This window comes from Ursus arctos, unplaced genomic scaffold (assembly GCF_023065955.2).
Source record: "Ursus arctos isolate Adak ecotype North America unplaced genomic scaffold, UrsArc2.0 scaffold_2, whole genome shotgun sequence".
Taxonomy (NCBI): domain Eukaryota; kingdom Metazoa; phylum Chordata; class Mammalia; order Carnivora; family Ursidae; genus Ursus; species Ursus arctos.
In genome coordinates, this window is record NW_026622874.1 from 4146575 (window position 1) to 4164983 (window position 18409).

An 18409-nucleotide genomic window follows, 5' to 3' on the forward strand; every position below is an offset into this window, starting at 1 on the left:
CACAGATGCTTGCGTTCATCACTCCTACTCATCATTTACTTGAAGTCCTAGCTTGTACAATAAGGTAAGGAAAAATGGTAAAAGATACGCAGTTTGGAAAAGAAAAAGGGAAACTCTGTTTCATACAACATCATTTCTCATGTAGAAAATCCTAAGAGATTCACCAAAAAGGTGCTAGAACTAATACGTGAACTTAGCCAGATCACAGGCGACATGGTCAACATGAAAAATCAATTGTATTTCTATAATTAGAAACCAACAATAAGAAAAATGAAATAAGTAAATGCCATTTAAAAAAGCATAAAAATAGAATAATGAATAAATTTAACAAAATAAAGGCAAGACTTATGCACCACAGACAGCAAACACTGTAGAGAGAAATTAAGAGTTAAAGGGATAGATACACAGGTTTGTGGATTGCAAAATAACATTAAGAGGGCAGTTCTTTGATTAATAGATTCAGTACATTTTCAATCAAAATTATAGCAAGCTTTTTTGAAGTTGATGAGCTGATTCTGAAATTTGAATGGAAAAACAAAGGAGCTAGAATAACCAAAATAATTTTGGAAAAGAAGAACAAGGGTGGACTTTTACTACCTGATTGCAAGATTTACTGTGACAAGTGTGATATTTGTACTGAGAGACCTATAAGCCAGTGGAACAAACTGGAGGATCCAGGCATAGAACCATCCTTACATCTTTGACAAAGGTGCCAGAGTAGTTCCACCAAGAAAGGATCATCATTTCCATAAATTGTGTGGGAGCAAATGGGTATCTGAATAGAAAGAAAACAATCTTCACTCTTTTACTCCACACGTACTATCCTAGACCTGAATAGATGAGCTTAAACTATAAACTTCTGGAAGACGACAGAGAGAAAACCATGTGATGTCGGGTCAGCCAAACATTTCTTAGATAAGACACCAAAAGCATGAACCATAAAAAGAAAAGCACAACAATCAACAAATACCTTCATCTATATTAAAAAATTTTGCCCAATCAAATGCCACAGTTAAAAACAAACCAGCAAATGCAGATCACAGATTGGGGGAAAATACTTGCAAATAATTTATTTGACATTGTACCCGGAATATATTAGCATCTGTTTTAACTAATATTAGGAAGGCAAGCCACCCAATTTTTAAACTGGCCAAAGATTTGAATAGACATTTCATAAAGGAAAATGTGTTAATGGCCAACAAGCACATAAGAAATGATGAACATTTTACCCATTGGGGAGGATGAAGTGCTTCCATACATACACGAGAATTTAAATTCTGAAAATATTAAATGTTGGCAAGGATTTAGAACAGCTATAACTCACACATTGCTGGTAGGAATGTCACTTTGGGAAACTGTGCCAGTTTCTTATAAAGATAAACATAACACTTATTATACAACCTGGCAATCCTACTGGTAACTATTTACCTAAGAAAAGTGAAAGTCTTTGTCCACATGAAGACTTGTAACCAAATGTTCTTGATAGCATGAGTCATAATAGCCCCAAACTGAAAATAACCTAAATGCCCATCAACTGGGGAATGGATAAATAAATACTGTGGACCACTACTCTACTCAGTGATAAAAAGGAACCAAATATGATACACATGTGACATGGATGAATTTCAGCAAGAACATGTTAAGCAAAAGAAGTCAAACATGGGACTTCCGGGCAAGATGGCAGAGTAGCAAGACCTTAAGCTCACCTCGTCCCACAGATACAACTAGATAACACGCATATCCATGTAAATAACCCAGAAAATGACCCAAAGACTCGTAGACTCTCCCTGGCTAAAGAGAGAGAAGGGGCCACATCCAAGAGGGTAGGAAGGGCAGAAACATGGTTGAGAGCCAAGTGGAGCTGTGGGACTGACCCTGGGAAGGGAGGGATGTTTTGGGCGCAGAGAGGAAGGGAGTAGACCCCCACCCTCAGGACTGCAGGCACAGGGGACCAGTGCAGGGAAGATGAATCCCTGTCACGTGGTTTTGAAAACCAGAGGTTGTAAAACTGGACTTTAAAAAGATCCATTATACGCTGTACTGACACTGTATCCTGCCTTCAGATGATAAACTGACCCCTTCTCACCACCTCCACACCCATCGCCTTGGTCCAAGCCACTGTCCCATCTCCCTGAACTACCACGGCGGCCTTTGAACTCTCTGTCCCTGTGCTTGGTCCCCTGCGGTCTACTTGTTACAGGACAGGCAAAAAGGATGCTTTTAAAAGAGGTGAAGTCAGAGCCCGCCACTCCACTGCTCAGAACCCTACTTCTGAGGTGCCCAGCTCACTCTGGAAAAGGGCCCAAAGTCCTGTTACTCACCACAGCTGACAAGGCCCTAGGTGGTCAGGCCTGTCACTTCCTGCCATTGTCTTTGCTCACATCCTGGCTTCCCTGCTGGTTCTGACTATGTCCTGCATACTTCTACTCAGAGTCTTTGTTCTTCCCCTTCCCCTTGCTCCGGGCTGCTCTTCCTCCAAGTACCCACAGCACTTAAACACCTGATGCCTTAGATCTGGGCCAGAGGGAGTCCTAATGTGGCAAGAAAGCCTCTCGGAGATGGTGTTGCCATCCCGAACCGCCTCATGGCTCACCGGTGCTTGTGACTCTATATCCTTGGAGGTTTGATATCAGATAAGATCTCTGATTCTGGCGAATCTGATTTGACAGTACAACCCTTTGTGTCTTGTCTGTCGTGTTCAGGATAATCTGAAGTTCCCGATTTATGTGTCTGTCTCTCACTGTGTCATAGAAACTCCTTGAAGGCACAGAGTCTCTGCTTCATCCATCACTGCACCCTTAGCACTGAGAACAAAGCCTGATACGTTCTGGTTCAAGAACCAGCTCTACCATTTCCTATGGGCCCAGCAATATTCTGGGTATGATTACATTTCTTACACTGTCTCTTCTTGCTCTTGCAAGACCTAATATCAGAAGAGTGGAAAATTCAGGCTTTCAAAAGCACCGCAGACGTACTTGAGAGAAGAGTTGTAAAATAGATCTGATTCATGGGCTCAAAAATGCCAAGTTTCCAGTAAGTAAAAGTAATTAAAAACTATTACGAGCTGGTAATCGTTCATTCATCAAATAATTATCAAGCATTTACCACGTGTCAGGTACCAGGCATACAGAGACACAAGAAAACTGAAGAAACTCCATCGTAATTTGGCTCAAGATAGTTTCAAACACTTTGAAATTATGAACATCAAAAATTTAAATACATAGGCATTGAAATATTTGAGATTGTGTTCAGTCCCATTGGTTTAGCTAAATGAAGAAACTCACCCACAAATGAATGTTCAGCTGCATTTTCTGTGGTCAGTGATTTAATGTTAAATTGTGGTGAGAAGCCTTTATGACATCGACGTGCTCGATATCCCCTGTAACAGGCTAAAACAATGTAATGATTCGACTGCGTCATTTCCTGTTTCCTCTTGGATGAAAAATATCCTACCACACCAGACCTACCACAAGCCCCAAAGGTCCCACATCACAGTTTCTCATTATTTTTAATTGGTGAAGTATTCTGAGAAATTTTTGTCTTTGAAACTTCAGAAATGGCTGTCTAGTTAGTAGAGTAAAATCTACATAATCCACGTACTTGTAAAGCGGCCGTGTCCGCCCACCTTAACCTTTACTGCATCGTCCTGATTCCAGGTGAGCCCTGAGATGTCGCAGCGTTCAGATTCCAGTGGTGCCAAGCTTCTCAGAGATTGGGAAGGGGTGGGGGTAATTGTGTTCTGATTCTGAAGTAGCTGGTGATGTAAGAGACATTGTCTCTATTTTGCCGAAGCATCCTGGCATCGGAGAAGGTGGGAGGAGGGAGGGGATCTGTTCTAATCTGTGCTAATGTCAGATGCCAGAGTTAAAGAATTGTAGACCGATTGGGGCGCCTGGGTGGCTCAGTCGGTTAGGTGGCGGACTCTTGATTTTGGCTCAGGTCATGATCTCAGGGTCCTGGGATCGAGCCCCGCCTCGGGCTCCCCGCTCAGTGGGGAGTCTGCTTGTCCCTCTCCCCCTGCTCCTTCTCTGGTTCTCTCTCTCTCAAATAAATAAAATCTTAAAAATAATTAAATAGAAGAATTGCAAACCAAGAGGTACTTTGGAGATTATCTATTAACGGCTACTAGCCATGACTTCAGAAATAGGTAAGTGGGGGGTGGGGTGTTGAGGGGATTGTGTTGTACAAGGAATCTATCTGTAGTTAGAAGGAAATCAATGAATGGTGCTAAAGCAGCGATCAACAGCAGGAAACAAAACCCAGAGCAATCTGTAAAAGTGGTTTTCCCTCTCTTACATAAATACAGAATATTTATAAATAAATGCGTTTCATAATTTTATATGAAACAGCCATAACAAGAGACTAATATAAACTCTCATTTCAAATTTTTATTGTGATGTAATACATACAGGAAATTTCTAAAGAAATAGAGTAAAATCCTTTCTAATGATCCAGCACCGTAATATGATCATTGTAATATTTTGGTGAACTTCCTTCCATATTCTTTTCCTGTGCATGTTTTTAACATGACTGTAAGCTTACAGTACAGTTTAGTTTAGCTGACATCTTCCCCCCCAACAAGGGGATAAAATAGGAAAATTAATGGCTTGACAGCCACCGATTCCCCCTGTAGCTTCAAGGTGTAGAAACTCACAGCTGGAAGGGACCTTATCAATTATCCGGTTTAGCCACTTGTTGACTCTTAGCATTTCTGATGGTCGAGCCGAGAGATGATTCAAACTCTTTTTGAAACATATTAATAAGGGACTTCTAACCTGAAAGAATCACATATCCTCGTTTTTGTACAACAGCCTCTGGAATGTTTGTAGTAAATAAATTTTCTAAAGTAGGTGACTTTTTAAATTTTTCCTTTGGGGGCACCTGGGTGGCTCAGTCGGCTAAGCGTTGGACTCTTGATTTAGGCTCAGGTTGTGATCTCAGGGTCCCGGGATCCAGCCTTGAGTCGGGTCCACACTGAGCATGGAACCTGCTTAAGATTTTCTCTCTCTCTCTCCCTCTGCCTCTCCTCACTCATGCTCTCTCTTGCTCTCAAAAAAAAAAAAAAAAAAAAAAAGATTTTTCATTTGTAAAGATATTTTTTTTGGCAAATGCCAATGAATTTTTGTTATTATTTTATTTCATCCAAGGTAGAGAAATATTTTCTAAATTGTACTGTTTTCATTTTGAGACATGGTTTATGTCAAAATTTGAGTATGTGTTAGAGTCTAACTTGAAATAGCTCATGGTTCTTGTTTTTATTTTTTTACTACAAATAGTTAAAAAATGGTATGTATATCTTACTTGGTGACCTGGAACTAGTTGAAAGGTAGGTGCTTTATAAACCGTCTTGACTACTGATATTATCTTGCGTTTGTGAAGCATGAAATAGTTCAGTTTATTGACTGAGGTTTGTGTCACTGGGGAGAAATGAATTTTCACCGTGTGTTTTGTTGCACCTACTCAGTGAGTCCGGCATTAAAATAAATAATGCTTTAATGAGAAAAGGGACGGCCTGGTGATTTCACTATGGGAGTGGGGGTAAAGAATTCTGGGCCGTGGTCCCATCAAAACACCTGACCCAGTTACGGACAAGGTGGGCACTTCACCTCCCTGTGCCTGACTTCTGGAAGCAAAACAAATTAAGAAAATGGACTTTTAGGGGCGCCTGGGTGGTTCAGTTGGCTAAGTGTCTGCCTTTGGCTCAGGTCATGATCCCAGGCTGCTCCCCCTGCTTGTGCTCTCTCTATCTCTCTCTCTGACGACGGAAGGGAGGGAGGGAGGAAGGGAAAGAGAAAAAGGACTTTTGCCAAAGTGGAGTGAGAAGCAGTATTTGCCTCAGGCTTTGAGACTTAAGATAAATGTTGATATTTTGAAAAACCCCACACTGTAGGTATTTACTGAGCCTTCTTCATGCCGGGAGGAGGGGGCAGAGAGACTGGGGTGTCTGCAAGCTCCGTGGTGGCCTTCAGGATGGGGGCCCTTTGTGTGGCCGTGAAGCAGCGTGTTGTGTTCAGGTCACCTGCTCGGCCCTGGTCCTCGGACAGGAGCGGCCGGGCGGATCTGGGCCCGGTCTGCCCGCGGACAGCTGCCAGCAACACGAATTCGCTCTAAGTGGTACTAGAGGGCAGAGCTGGGGGGGCTTCCTGCAAAGGGGGTTATTTCTGCATTCATAAATGCTGCCGAGGCTGCTTGCCAGCTATTACCTCCTTTGCAGCCCCTCGTCGCTCCTTGTGGCTGAAGCGAACCGGATGATAACTTACTTTGCCTCGTTCCTGTTGGCGGTAACAAGATCTGTCGGTTTGGTTGGGTTTTGTCTCTCGAAGAGGAGGGATGTGTTGGGGGCTGGCCGGTGCCCCCCCACCCCGTCCGAGCGGTCGGTCCCAGGAGGCACGGGGGGGGGGCAGCAGAGGGGCAGGTGCGTGTCCTGTCCTCTAGGCCGTGGCTGGGCACAACCACGGAGTGAGTGCGTTGTCGCCACAGCCCCGTGGCATTTACAGATGGAAGGCGGCACCGAACTTCCGAATGATCAAGTTAGGTCCATTTGGTGAGCAGGGAGGTGGTGCCGGAATTCCAGCACCAGAGATCAGTTCTTTCAGGAGGAGGTGTCCTTGCACGACAGAGAACCAGGTGTGTGCGCTGCGGATAGACGTCGTCGTCATAATGACAGACTCACGGTTCACAGAGCCTCAGGGCACGTCTCAGCGAGCTTGCTGCAGCCGCGTTGGGTGCACCTGCTGCTCTCCCTGTTCCAGAGGAGGCCGGGAGGGAGGCCGGTTAGTCAGAATCTGCTTGGTCTAGCATGGTGAATATACTGTGATATTTTTCCATGAGAGAGGCAACATCTGTGTTTTTTTTTTTTTTTTTTGAAGAATCTCCCCAGTACAGAAGAGAAGTGGGTTTTCCCAGGGCTTTGCTCAGAGTGAAGAAATGGCCATGAATTCCTAGTCTTTTCCAACATGTCCTCTGTAACCTGGGGGTCTTTCTTGAGTTCATTTCATTTTAAGTCAGTTAATTGAGTTTTCTCTTGCAGAGAGTAGGTCTGAGCTGCATTATTTTCTCTGTATCAACTCTTGTAAGATCAGTTCTGAATTTCAAATATCTGCTTTGTTAATCTCCAGTTGGTAAGTATAGGGACTTAAGCTTGATCGCGATTCAAAGTCTTTGGGTTACGATGTGTCGTGCGTGCCGTGTGTGTGTGTGTGTGTGTGTGTGTGTGTGTGTGTGTGTGGTAGGGCTACTGTAACAGAGTATCACAAATAGCTTAAACAACAGGAATTTACTAACTGACAGTTTTGGAGGTTAGAAGTACAAAGTCAAGGCACGGCAGGGTTGGTTCCTTCTGGCGTCTGTGAGGGAAGGGTCTGTTCCAGGCCCTTTGCCGTGGCTTATAGATGGCTGTCTGCATGCGCACATGGCACTCCCTCTGTGTGCATGTCTCTGTATTCAAATTTCCCCTTTGTATGAGGACATCAGTCATATTGAATTAAGGCCCACCCCAATTACCTCATTTTAACTTGATTACCTCTGTAAATTCCCTCTCTTTAAATAAATCACATTCTGAGGTACTGGGGGTTAGGACACCAATATACGAATTTGGGGAGGACAAACTGAACCCGTAACTCTCTCTCCTCTATCTATGTATGTATCCCCCGTCTACACACACACACACACACACACACACACACACACACAGGAATATAGTTTGATATGTGATATATTTCTATTAAATCTTAAAGGCATTTTAATATGTGGGTCGAAATAACCATTGAGCCATTATTGCATAACGTTTCTGGAAAGTAGTGTTTTTGTCCTGTCTTGCTATGGCCTCATAAATTTAGCGAGCTTGTCTGCACCAGAAATAATAGAACCACATCTTATCCTCCCGTTTCCACTCTTGTTTCCAGATTTCCAGAATTTATTTCTTTATGATAGAGGAATTACCGTATTTTAAAAATGACTTTTAAAAAAATGTTATTTATTTATTTGTCAGAGAGAGAGCGCACGAGCACATGAGTGGGGGGAGGAGCAGAGGGAGAGGGAGAAGCAGGCTCCTCGCTGAGCAAGCAGCCCAGATGGGGGCTCGATCCCAGGACCCTGAGAGCGTGACCTGAGCCCAAGGCAGACGCTTAACTGACTGAGCCACCCAGGCACCCCTAAAAATGACTTTTAGAAAGACAAATGGAGTCCAAATAGAGCACAGAGTGTAGTAAATACTTATGTATTAATATCACTTCATTAATTATGACAACATACCAACTAAAGTTGTACCATAGTGATCTAAGGGTTACCAACAGGGAAAACCGGGTAGGTGGTATAATGGGAATTCTGCACTATCTTTGCAACTTTTCTCTAAATCTAAAACTATTCTAAAATAAAAAGGTTATCTTGTTCAAAAGATTTTATTTGAGAGAGAGCGAGCGAGAGCGCACAAGCAGGGAGGAGGGGCAGAGGGAGAGGGAGAAGCAGACTCCCCACTGAGCAGGGAGCCCCACTCCAGCGGATCCCAGGACCCCAAGATCATGACCTGGGCCAAAGGCGGACGCTTAACCAACTGAGCCTCCCAGGCGCCCCCAAAAGATAAAATCCTAAAAAACCTTTTATATTATAAAATATTTTCTGGTATATATTAAACAGGTTATTAACACTGTGTATTAAGAACGGTCATATAGTTGTATTGTTTCTACGCCCTTGCGTAGACATGCTTTTGTAGAGGAAGGGATTAGATGTGGCCTCTAGAGGACAGTGTTGGGTCATAGAAAGATTTTCACAGTCTGCCCAAGATGGAGATGGATTTACTTATTTTTTTTCTTCCTTTGTAACCACAAGTCCTCTGTTTACTCATTGTCTGTCTTTGACTTAAAAAGAAAAAGCCAAAACGTGTGCCTCCTCTGCTCTCCTGATGAGCCGGACAGCTGCTTCCACGCTGTTTCTGTGTGGTTCTGGCTCTTAGATAGACGGGGCCGAACGACTGTAGTTTCACCCTAGCGTTCAGAGCACCGGGGGCTCCTGGAAGTCCTGTGGGAGCCGGGGAGCATTCTGGAGCACATACTATGTGTTGTGAGTTCTCGCGTGGTGGAGGGAGTGCTAGAGAGGTGAATTCCCTTTGGAACACTACAAACCATTTGTAGATTGATGAGGATACTCATAAAATACAGAGGGGTTTTGATCTCTCAAGGTCGAGACTGTTCACGGTGATTTGTTGGGGGCAGGGGGAGAGAGGGAAACAAACCAGTGCTCTAGCTTCTGGAGCATATTTCTGGAGTAATCAGCATAGAAATGCACCATTTTAATTTAAAAATTATCCCTCCAAAGGTCGTCTCATGGGATTGACATTTTCTTTTTAAGAGGCTCCTGGGGTAGGTGGTTACAGAGTGCGACTCAAGCAGATCGGAGCCAGATGAACATTAATTTGCAAAATCTTGCCATGTACATAGCTGCGGCTGAAACAATTGTTCGTGTGTTGATGGGCTTAGAGATTCTGGAGTATCATTCCGTCATTAGATGGATAACGTTTTCTGTTGATAGTGGAGTTTGAGGGCTCCCCTCATACTAGGGGAGAGCATCCAGTATAAACACTGAAAAATAGTCATTTGCACGACAGTGTGTTCCCCTTAGCAGCAACTTACAGATTCTCGTTTTTTTGCTCAAGGAGTAAATCTGTTAAAAGGTCCTCTGTTGAATTGGGATAGATGAGCCTTTTAATAGGATTTTTGAAAGGGAGTGGAAAATTTACAGCTCCTTGTAAATAGCCTGACACGGAAGTTCAGATCAACAGTGTCTTATTCAGCCACACCATCAAAGTTGAACCAATGGGCAGGAGTCTCTCCGTCTCATCTAACAGGGCTGGGTACCAAAATTTCTCTTTCTCAGGTGTAGTGTTCTCTTCTTTAGTGTTGCGATAACAAAGTTCCATTAACCATGTAGGCATTTAGTAATTATTACAGTGATTTGATATGCACTTTGGTCCTTGAGATATGATTGGTCCCCTATCCTGGTCCCTTATCCTGTGTTCCTTATCGTAGGGAAAAGCATCACTCCGTCCCACTTGTGCAAGTCAGAATCCTTGACTCCTCTCTTCTTTCTCATCCTTGCCCATACTAGATGCAGCACTAAGTTCTATTGCCTTTTCCCCCCCTAAGATTGATTGATTTTTAGAGAGAGAGAGAGAGAGCACATGCACACATGACCGGGTCGAGGGGTAGGGGGAAAGGGAAAGAGAAAATCTCCAACAGACTCCCTGTTGAGCGTGGAGCCCACATGGGGCTCGATCTCACAACCCTGAGATCATGACCTGAGCTGAAACCAATTCAGATGTTTAACAGACTGAGACACCCAGGTGCCCCTGGTCCTATTGCTTTTACTACTTAAATATTTCTTGAAACCATTCACTTCTCCCTCATGGCCATCACTCTAACCCAAGGTCTATGACAGGTGCTGAGCCCACCACAGAAGCCGCCTTGCCCATAACCAGTGTGATCTACCAGACCTTGAGGGATCTCCTGTTGGTCTTAGGATAACAACCAAAGCCACTTTCATGGACCATAAGATGCTGCAAGGTCCAGTGTCTGTCTCTCCCTCTAGCCTTATCTGGAAACATTCTCCTCCTTGCCCCTACGCCCCCCAGCCTCCTGGCCTCCAAGGGCACTCAGTTTCGTCTACCTGGAGTCTCATTGCTGCTGGCTTCTACTCACACTTTATAAATCAGCTCTGTTGTGATTTCTTCATGAGTGCCTTTCCCGATCTGGCCTAGAACTTTCCTTTGCTCTATACTCTCATAGACCCAAGCTCCTTCACTTCACTGTGTTTATAATTTGACACTTAGCTCTGTTGTTTTTTGGTGTTAATCTGTGTCTCCACTACCAAATAGAAACTCTATGAGCAGAGACCATGCCCAAGAAAGCTCTTTATCAAACCCCTAGCCCTTGGCATAGTGAAAAGGAGTTTCTCAATACATTTGCTGAAGTAATACATGGCTATTTTTTGTTGAAAGTTTAGGTAGAGGAAGAAGAACCCACTGGATACATTCGATTTGAAAAATTTCTTCCAGTGATGACCGAAGTACTACTAGAAAGAAGGTAAGAAGGTACATGCGGTTGTTAAGGTAAAGTAATGATCAGAATTATGTTAATTTCAAAACACTTGGCTTTTCACTTTGTATATTATACTCAGCCAAATACTTATCCTGGGATAGCTTCCCTCTGACTTTTCCCTGTACTTCTGAACTGCCAGGTGAAATGTGCTTAGAAATATCAACCACATGTGTGTTAATCTAATAAGCGGAGTGTAATTATAGAGCAAAAAGACCACAAAAGGCATAAATCACCAACATATTTATTATCTTCTATTGTGAGCTGTCAGTGAGAATTCACCCTAATTCTTTTTCTAAGGAAAGTGTAGTGTTCCCTTACCACAGCTGGTTTATGGTAGAAATTTTGTTTCCAACTAAGTTGATTTTCATAATGATGAAAAAGGCTGATAGGTATCATCACGGACGGCAGTGATTTTGAACTAAGTATCTTCTGTGGGTGTGGAGTGCTTTTGACTTCCAGCTCTAGAAATCCAAAGGGGTTTCCGTGAGGGGAGTATTATTATCCTTGCATATTAGCAGCTTTTATTTCATTTTATGTGATCATTTATTGTATAGAGACTGAGCTAAATACGTGGCATTTGCTCCTTTTACTTCATAATTAGATACAGACCAATTCCAGAAGACACCCTTCTTCGAGCATTTGAGGTGCGTAAGCTCCAGATCTTATATATATTTAATATGAAAAATTCATCCGGTAGAATTTATTCACCAAACAAAAAATATACTATCTACCCTTTCTTTTCTCTCAGGTGTTAGATCCGTCGAAACGTGGATTTCTGACCAAGGAAGAACTGATCAAGTACATGACCGAAGAAGGTAAGAGTGACTTATTACTTACTTTATAACCGTGACTTATGTAAGTGATACATCATCTAGCAACAATTATGGAAAAATTCTGGGGGACACTTTTAAGTCAATCATTCTGGTTCAAAGAGTTATTTACTATTCCTATTATTTTGTTATTGCGGTGGTTTCTGCTTTGTGGGGGTAAGTGGACAAAGGGTAGGTTAGGGGAGATTGATTGTTGCCTTATAGGATTTTGTAACGTATAAAGATACTTCTGTAAATTGAAGTCACTCCATTCACTTAGACTAGTTTTCAGAATAAAAGCCATGCCACCTGGAAAACATGAACTGTCAATCATTATAAATCAATGCCTGTTACTAGATTGGAGATTTGAATTGGATTATATAAAAATTCCTTTTTAAAGAGCTTTTCAGTTGATGAACTTACAGATAATACAGCCTCCATTGAATGGAATCCACACAAAGACTTAGAGCTTTTTATGCTGGTGGAGCTCTATATTTGCTTTGAACTTGACCTCTACATGCGCACGCGTGCCCACACACAGACACTTATCTGTGCTCCATGTCCTTGAGGAGCTCGCTCTCTGCTTCGGCTGCTGTGTGAGTTTGCTTTCCCCGCATGTCAGTGGCCTACTGTGCGTTCTCTCGAAACCATGCTCCTTTCGGTCACCTCCGCAGTCTCCTGTCCTTTGTTCAGTTCACTGGTTTGCAGATCGAGTCCTGTGTGATTCAGAGTTGCAGTCACTTGGGATGGAATCAAAAGTGCAGCTAATTGCAAGGAGGGGAGACTAACACTGCGTCCGTCGGCGCAGCTGGCTGGACCGCGCCCACCTGACTCACCACGATGTGGGGCTGCAGGCAGCGAGGGCAAGAATGACATGGCCGTCACGGCTGCCGCCAAGCTCTTGTGACACTGTTAACAAATGTCTTAGGGGTTCACTTTGATGGGAAGAGAATGGCTTTCAAGGCATCAGCCTCTTAATCCTAAGGATTAATTAAGGGGAGTGAAACCTGGATCATGTTAGGCAATATAATGAAGTCAAAATGGCCAGAAAGAGCTCATTGTCATGAATATGGTGGGGGGGAGGGACACTAAGTGCAGTGAGAGGTACTAAAACCTCCATTTCTCCAGGATATTATACTGGGAAAGGAAAAGTGATGTAAGACAATTCACAATATAAGACAGTGGATTCTCAGGATGGTAGACTTCGTGTGGGTGAGTTCCTGGGAGCAGGGGTAAAGTCTTATGCTCAACAAATGTGTGTTGAATGAATGAATGAATGAATGGGCAGAAGAATGAGGAACGTGTGAAGGGGCTGATGGAGAAATGCGTCTTGATCACACAGTGTGAATGAGAGCGGGGAGCAGGGGTGAGGGTGATATTGTGATATCTCAGAGTCGGTGAGGGGAAAGGGCCCACAGGGTCTTGCTGGCAAACAGCAGGAGATGAATCTGGGGAGATCTGTGGGCTGGCCCATTGAGGCCTGGGCTCGGGGGCTGGTGGTCACCCTGTGGGCACCTCAGAAGCCTTGTAGGGTTTGAGAACACAGGCCTTATGGTGCAGGAGGGGCTGTTGCAAGGTCTGTCTGGTGCTGGCGGTTCGTCAAGGAGTGAGAGAGGTCAGCCTGGCGAGACCCGTCAGGAGGCTGCTGGGATTTGTGAAGCTACCCCAGTGAGGTCAGGCTGGTGGCGGCAGTGGGAATGGAAAGGAGAGAGAGCTGTGGTAGGACTGTTTACAGCAGGATCCACGGGTCTTGGGGAGTCATGGAGTGCAGGGGACAGTGGTGGGGGCCGAGGCTTTGACCTGGGTGATGGGTATTGTGCTGACGCTGTTGATAGACATGGAGAAATCGGGAAAACACTGCCGTGCATACAATGTGACTTTCCACAGTATCTGCAGAATATTAGATTGGAAATATGCATTCTGAATGCCCAGGATGTCACAGGACGAACATGACAAACCACACGGAATTAAATTCCCGCAAGATGTCCAGGCACACGTACCGTGTCAGACAGTATTTAGCAGCAGGGAAGGTCTCAAAAAGAATTTTTTTAGGAAGGCACATATTGCATGGTGCACTGGGTGTTGTACGCCACTAATGAATCATCGAACCTTGCATCAGAAACCAGGGATGTACTGTATGGTGACTCACATAATGTAATAAAAAAACATTAAAATAAATAAATAAATAAATTAATTAAAGAAAAAGAATTTTTTTAAACAAACACATGTTGTCACCATGTGCCAGGCAATGTTCTAAATGCTATTTAAATAATAACACTTCTAATGCTCGTAACGACCATATTCAATAGTCACTATTATTATCACTTCCTTTTAGAGACAGGAACACTGAGGCAGAGAAAGTTTAAGTGACTTGCCCAGCATTTGAATCCAGGCAGTCTGCCTCCCAAAATTTTGCTCTTAGTAAGCTATTCTCCTCCCATCCTTAATCCAATACTACGTATCTCCTTCCTTGCCCGAGGAAGCAGTGTGACTGTCTTCTGGATTTTACTGTGAACAAGGCCTTGTTCTGAGCGGTCGAGTGTCGTCCTTGAGTTCACGGACCTTGGGGTGGACGGCGGTGTCCAGATCCCAGCTCTGCCACTCACTGGCAGGGGCAGGTGGCCTCGCATCTGTGTGCTGGTGTCCTCTACCTTTTTTTTTTTTTTTTTTACATTTATTTATTTGTTTGAGAGAGAGTGCGTGCACTGGGGGAGGGTCAAGGGGGGAGGGAGAAGCAGGGAGCCCAATGAGCAGGGAGCCCAATGCGGGTCTTGTGCGGGCCTTGATCCCAGGACCCCGAGATCATGACCTGAGCTGAAATCAAGAGTCAGACGCTTAACCGACTGAGACTCCGAGGCGCCTCTGCTGTCCTCTTCTGTAAGTGGGGTAGCAATTCTTACCTCTACTGAGGTGCCTGGGAGGTTGGCTTAGTTAACGTATCTGAAGCAGGTCGTCAGTATCTGGCACACAGGAGTTCTCGATAAATGGTTGCTACTAGTAACCTGTTAAGGCCTTCCGTAGTGCCCATCAGAGTTCATTGGCATGGACTTAGCCTTTAATTGGGTATAAGAAAGATTCAGAATCTGTCTCTGTAGGCTCTGAAGGCGTTCTTTTCTCGGGATGTAAGTATGGTTTCAAGAACACTCTCCCCTTGTTTGATAATCTATCATCATTGTCATCAAGATCTCCATTTGAATAATTTCTGTAGTATGATCTGAATTCCAGCGTAGAAAGCATTGTTCATAGTGGCAGGTGACAAGCTCAGAAGGTGAGTGATCCTTAGGCCTTAGTAACTCATCTGGTCAGAGAAGAGGGAAGTGGTGATTTGGATGTTTTAGTATTTTTGCTTAATATCGGGACGAAGTTCTTTCTTAAGTAGTCGGCGGCATTTCCAGTGTTCTTCCTGAGTTTGCTTCTGAGCTTGGTGTCCAAGATGGTCCTCAGCTGCTGTCTGAATCCAGCGAAAGCCACAGATTTTCTATGCCACGTTTGGTTTCATTTGACAGCAACACGGGCCAAGCTCTAACAAAGAGGGCTGTTTAGACACGGCGGATGAGCGCATCTGTCCTGGGCTCGGCTGGCGTCACGGAGTTGGCTGGACCTGGTCAGGGACTATTCAGAGATATGGTTGTTACAGCTCAAGCCTCTGCTGTCTGCTCTTCAGCAATTTTGCATCGAGTCCGTGTGGTCCTATCCTCACACCCTTGCAAAAATAATTAGACTCCTAGAAAACTGGGACTTTGGGTGAATTCTTAGGCAATCCCAATAGCCTTAATTTAAATAAACAATGTCTTAATGTTCTCCTGCTGTGTTGGCTGAAGTGATTGATTTTATAGGTTGCTAGAGCTATGACGTCTGCAAGGTAAAATAGTCCCAAATCTGCCGGGGGCATGACAGCACACTCTTGGAATCTCTGGACTGGCGGAACGTGCTGACCCCAGGACCCCGGGAGGGGAGCCAGCAACCCAGCGGGGGCCTGGGCAGCTCCAGGGCAATGAAGCTGGCTGGTGGAAAGAGAAAGAAAACAATCAGAAGATTGTCAGTGATGAATCTCCCTTCTTGTCCTTCCCAGGTGAGCCTTTTTCTCAGGAAGAAATGGAAGAAATGCTGTCCGCTGCCATTGACCCCGAATCGAATTCCATTCATTACAAGGACTACATAGCCATGATGGTGGTGGACGACAGCTAGGCGCCCGGAAGACGTAATTTCTCATTGAAAGGATGACCGTAGAGATGGCCCGTCCTTGTTAATTCTACATCTTATAATTCCTACATGTGCTAATTAGTGCCTGCTGACAACTATTTTGCGATACTTTGTTTTTAAAAGATGAACACAAATTCGTTTGGTAGGTCTAGCCTTATGGAACGACCAACGGCTAAGTCTTTGAAAGCTTATTCTTAAAAATATTTTAACATTATCCGTGGATTGTTGTGGATTTTCTACAATAAAACCCCGATGACCTTCAGATTCATTAAGCTGATAGAATGAAGAATGACCAGAATGACCCAAGGTTTGGCATAGAAAGGTCTTGGGAGGGGGCAGAGTGACCACAAAGTGAGGACCAGCATCCACGTGGTGAAAGGAACAAACAGCAAACCTTCAGCATCCGGATGGGGAGGGGGAGTTGTTGAAATGAATATTAATAATTAATCCCTTATGAGTGTCGATTACAAATCTCATCTGATAGTGACCCTAGTGTAAAAATGTAAGTGTGCCGCCCCAGCACGTGTGTGACCATTTGCGGAGCAGCTCACGGAGTTGAGGTCGCCGAATCTAGAGACAAGAAGACTGAATGGAAATCGACAGTGTAAGGAAGTGGCCATTCTCTTCCAGTCTTCAGAATTCTTAGCTATTCGAATCGAATTTAAATAAAAAAAAATAAGAATTCTTAGCTATTCAGAATAGCTGTCGTGTGAATATCATTGTGAATACTGAGTAAGAATATTGAGAAATTGTGTGTGCAGGAACGACAGCTGTGGGAAAAGCAGAATAAAGTCTGAGCATAAGGAATCACGATGGAGAAAGACCCAGGGACTAACAAGCGGAGGGGAAAATAAGGTGAAGGAAAATGAATAATCTTCCATAACCTGTATATTCTTTCATGCACACACAGTGATCTCTGTTTGAGGATGCTTCCCCTGCATGTGTGTGTATATACACGCATAAACATTTGATGTTGCTTACGATTCTTCCTCCTAGGCATGCAAGATGGGGGGCTGCTACCCAAGAGACGATTTGTCACTGTTTGTTCATTGGTTCATGAAACATTTACTGAGTGTTCTTAGACACTGTGGTGGAACTAGAGCTGCGAGGTGGCTCCGTCCCTAACCTGTCGAGGTCACGGTTTAGTGAGGGAGATCTACAAGTCAATCAGCAAGCACATTTCAGGCCAGGGCACATTTGGGGTGCTGCGGAAGTGCAAAAGAGGGGCGGCTCACTCAGCCTGGTGGGTGAGTTTCTGGGTGAGGAAAGGGCCTCGTGAGCAGAGAGGGCCTCTCAGATCAGGATATATCTGCGGTAGAGGCAAGTAGCTCACTGAGCTGTTGGTAGGAACTGAGGGGTTTCCACGGGGGAGCAGCAAGTACAGACACCCTGGGGGTGTCAGGAAACATGGAGCAGTCTGGGAACTGAAGGCAGTGCAGTATGTTTGGTGTGTAGGAGATTTGGGGAGCATGATGAGAGAGGAAATTGGGGTGGTAGACCGGAGCTGTATCATTAAGGATATCGGGTTGGTCATGTAGTTCGGTTTTTGTGTTTGAATTTGGACATTTTCTGAAGACCACAGAGAAAGATGATTTGTGAATCATCTGGAAGATGATCTCAAAGAGTTGAGGCTAGAAGTGGGGAGCCCAGGCGGGAAGGGACTTGGTTGGTGGAAGGGGCTAGGTTGGGAAAAGGCAAGTGGGTGGACAGTGGGTGGATGATAGAGCCATTTATTTCGCTGGGAAATCCAGCAGCAAGTCAGAGTTGGTGGGCAGATTCGGGAGTTTGGCGGTGGACATCCTGGGATCGGGGAGCTAGTGAGACACCTGGGGGGAGACATCCAGTCAGTTGGGTCAGTAGGATGAAGATGTGGCAAGAGAGCTGGATTTTGGATGTCTCAGCATGTAAGTAATAGTTAAGAAAAAAAGTGGTAGAAAAGTCGTGGAAAGGAAAAAGAAGAGGGTCAACGAACGGCACGGGGGGTCGTCAGCATTTAAGGGAGGGCAGGGGAGGAGGATCCCACGAGAGACAAGGAGGAGAGGGTCACAAGGAGAAGCCGTGGGCAGGTACATTGAAGACGGGAAATGTCCACCAGTTGTAGCAGCAGAGTTCCCCGGTGGCCTCTGCAGGAGCAGATTCGGTGACCGACAGGGTGCAGGGTTCCGTGGCTGGAGCACCAGAAAGCCGTGGGAAAGTGGAGCGTGAGGACAGGGCTGGTGAGGGACAGCCAGGCGGAGGGAGTTATTTTCAGAAGAGCGGACACTCGCGGGCGCACTTGTACTCGGGGGGGCTGAGGGCCAGCACAGG

At 44.6% G+C, this 18409-nt stretch overlaps 1 protein-coding gene across 3 annotated transcripts in view; it reads left to right on the forward strand.

Annotated features, from left to right (window-relative positions):
• The window catches only part of EFCAB2 (EF-hand calcium binding domain 2), a 113650-nt gene extending 96849 nt beyond the window's left edge, over positions 1–16801 (forward strand). For all 3 annotated transcript variants that reach the window (XM_026509554.4, XM_057315665.1, XM_026509555.4), the window contains 4 exons: positions 10996–11075; positions 11692–11734; positions 11839–11905; positions 15972–16801. In XM_026509554.4, the coding sequence (XP_026365339.1) occupies positions 10996–11075; positions 11692–11734; positions 11839–11905; positions 15972–16087 (306 nt within the window). In that variant the 3' untranslated portion in view covers positions 16088–16801. The remainder of the gene's footprint in view (positions 1–10995; positions 11076–11691; positions 11735–11838; positions 11906–15971) is intronic.
• Positions 16802–18409: the final 1608 nt, after the last annotated feature.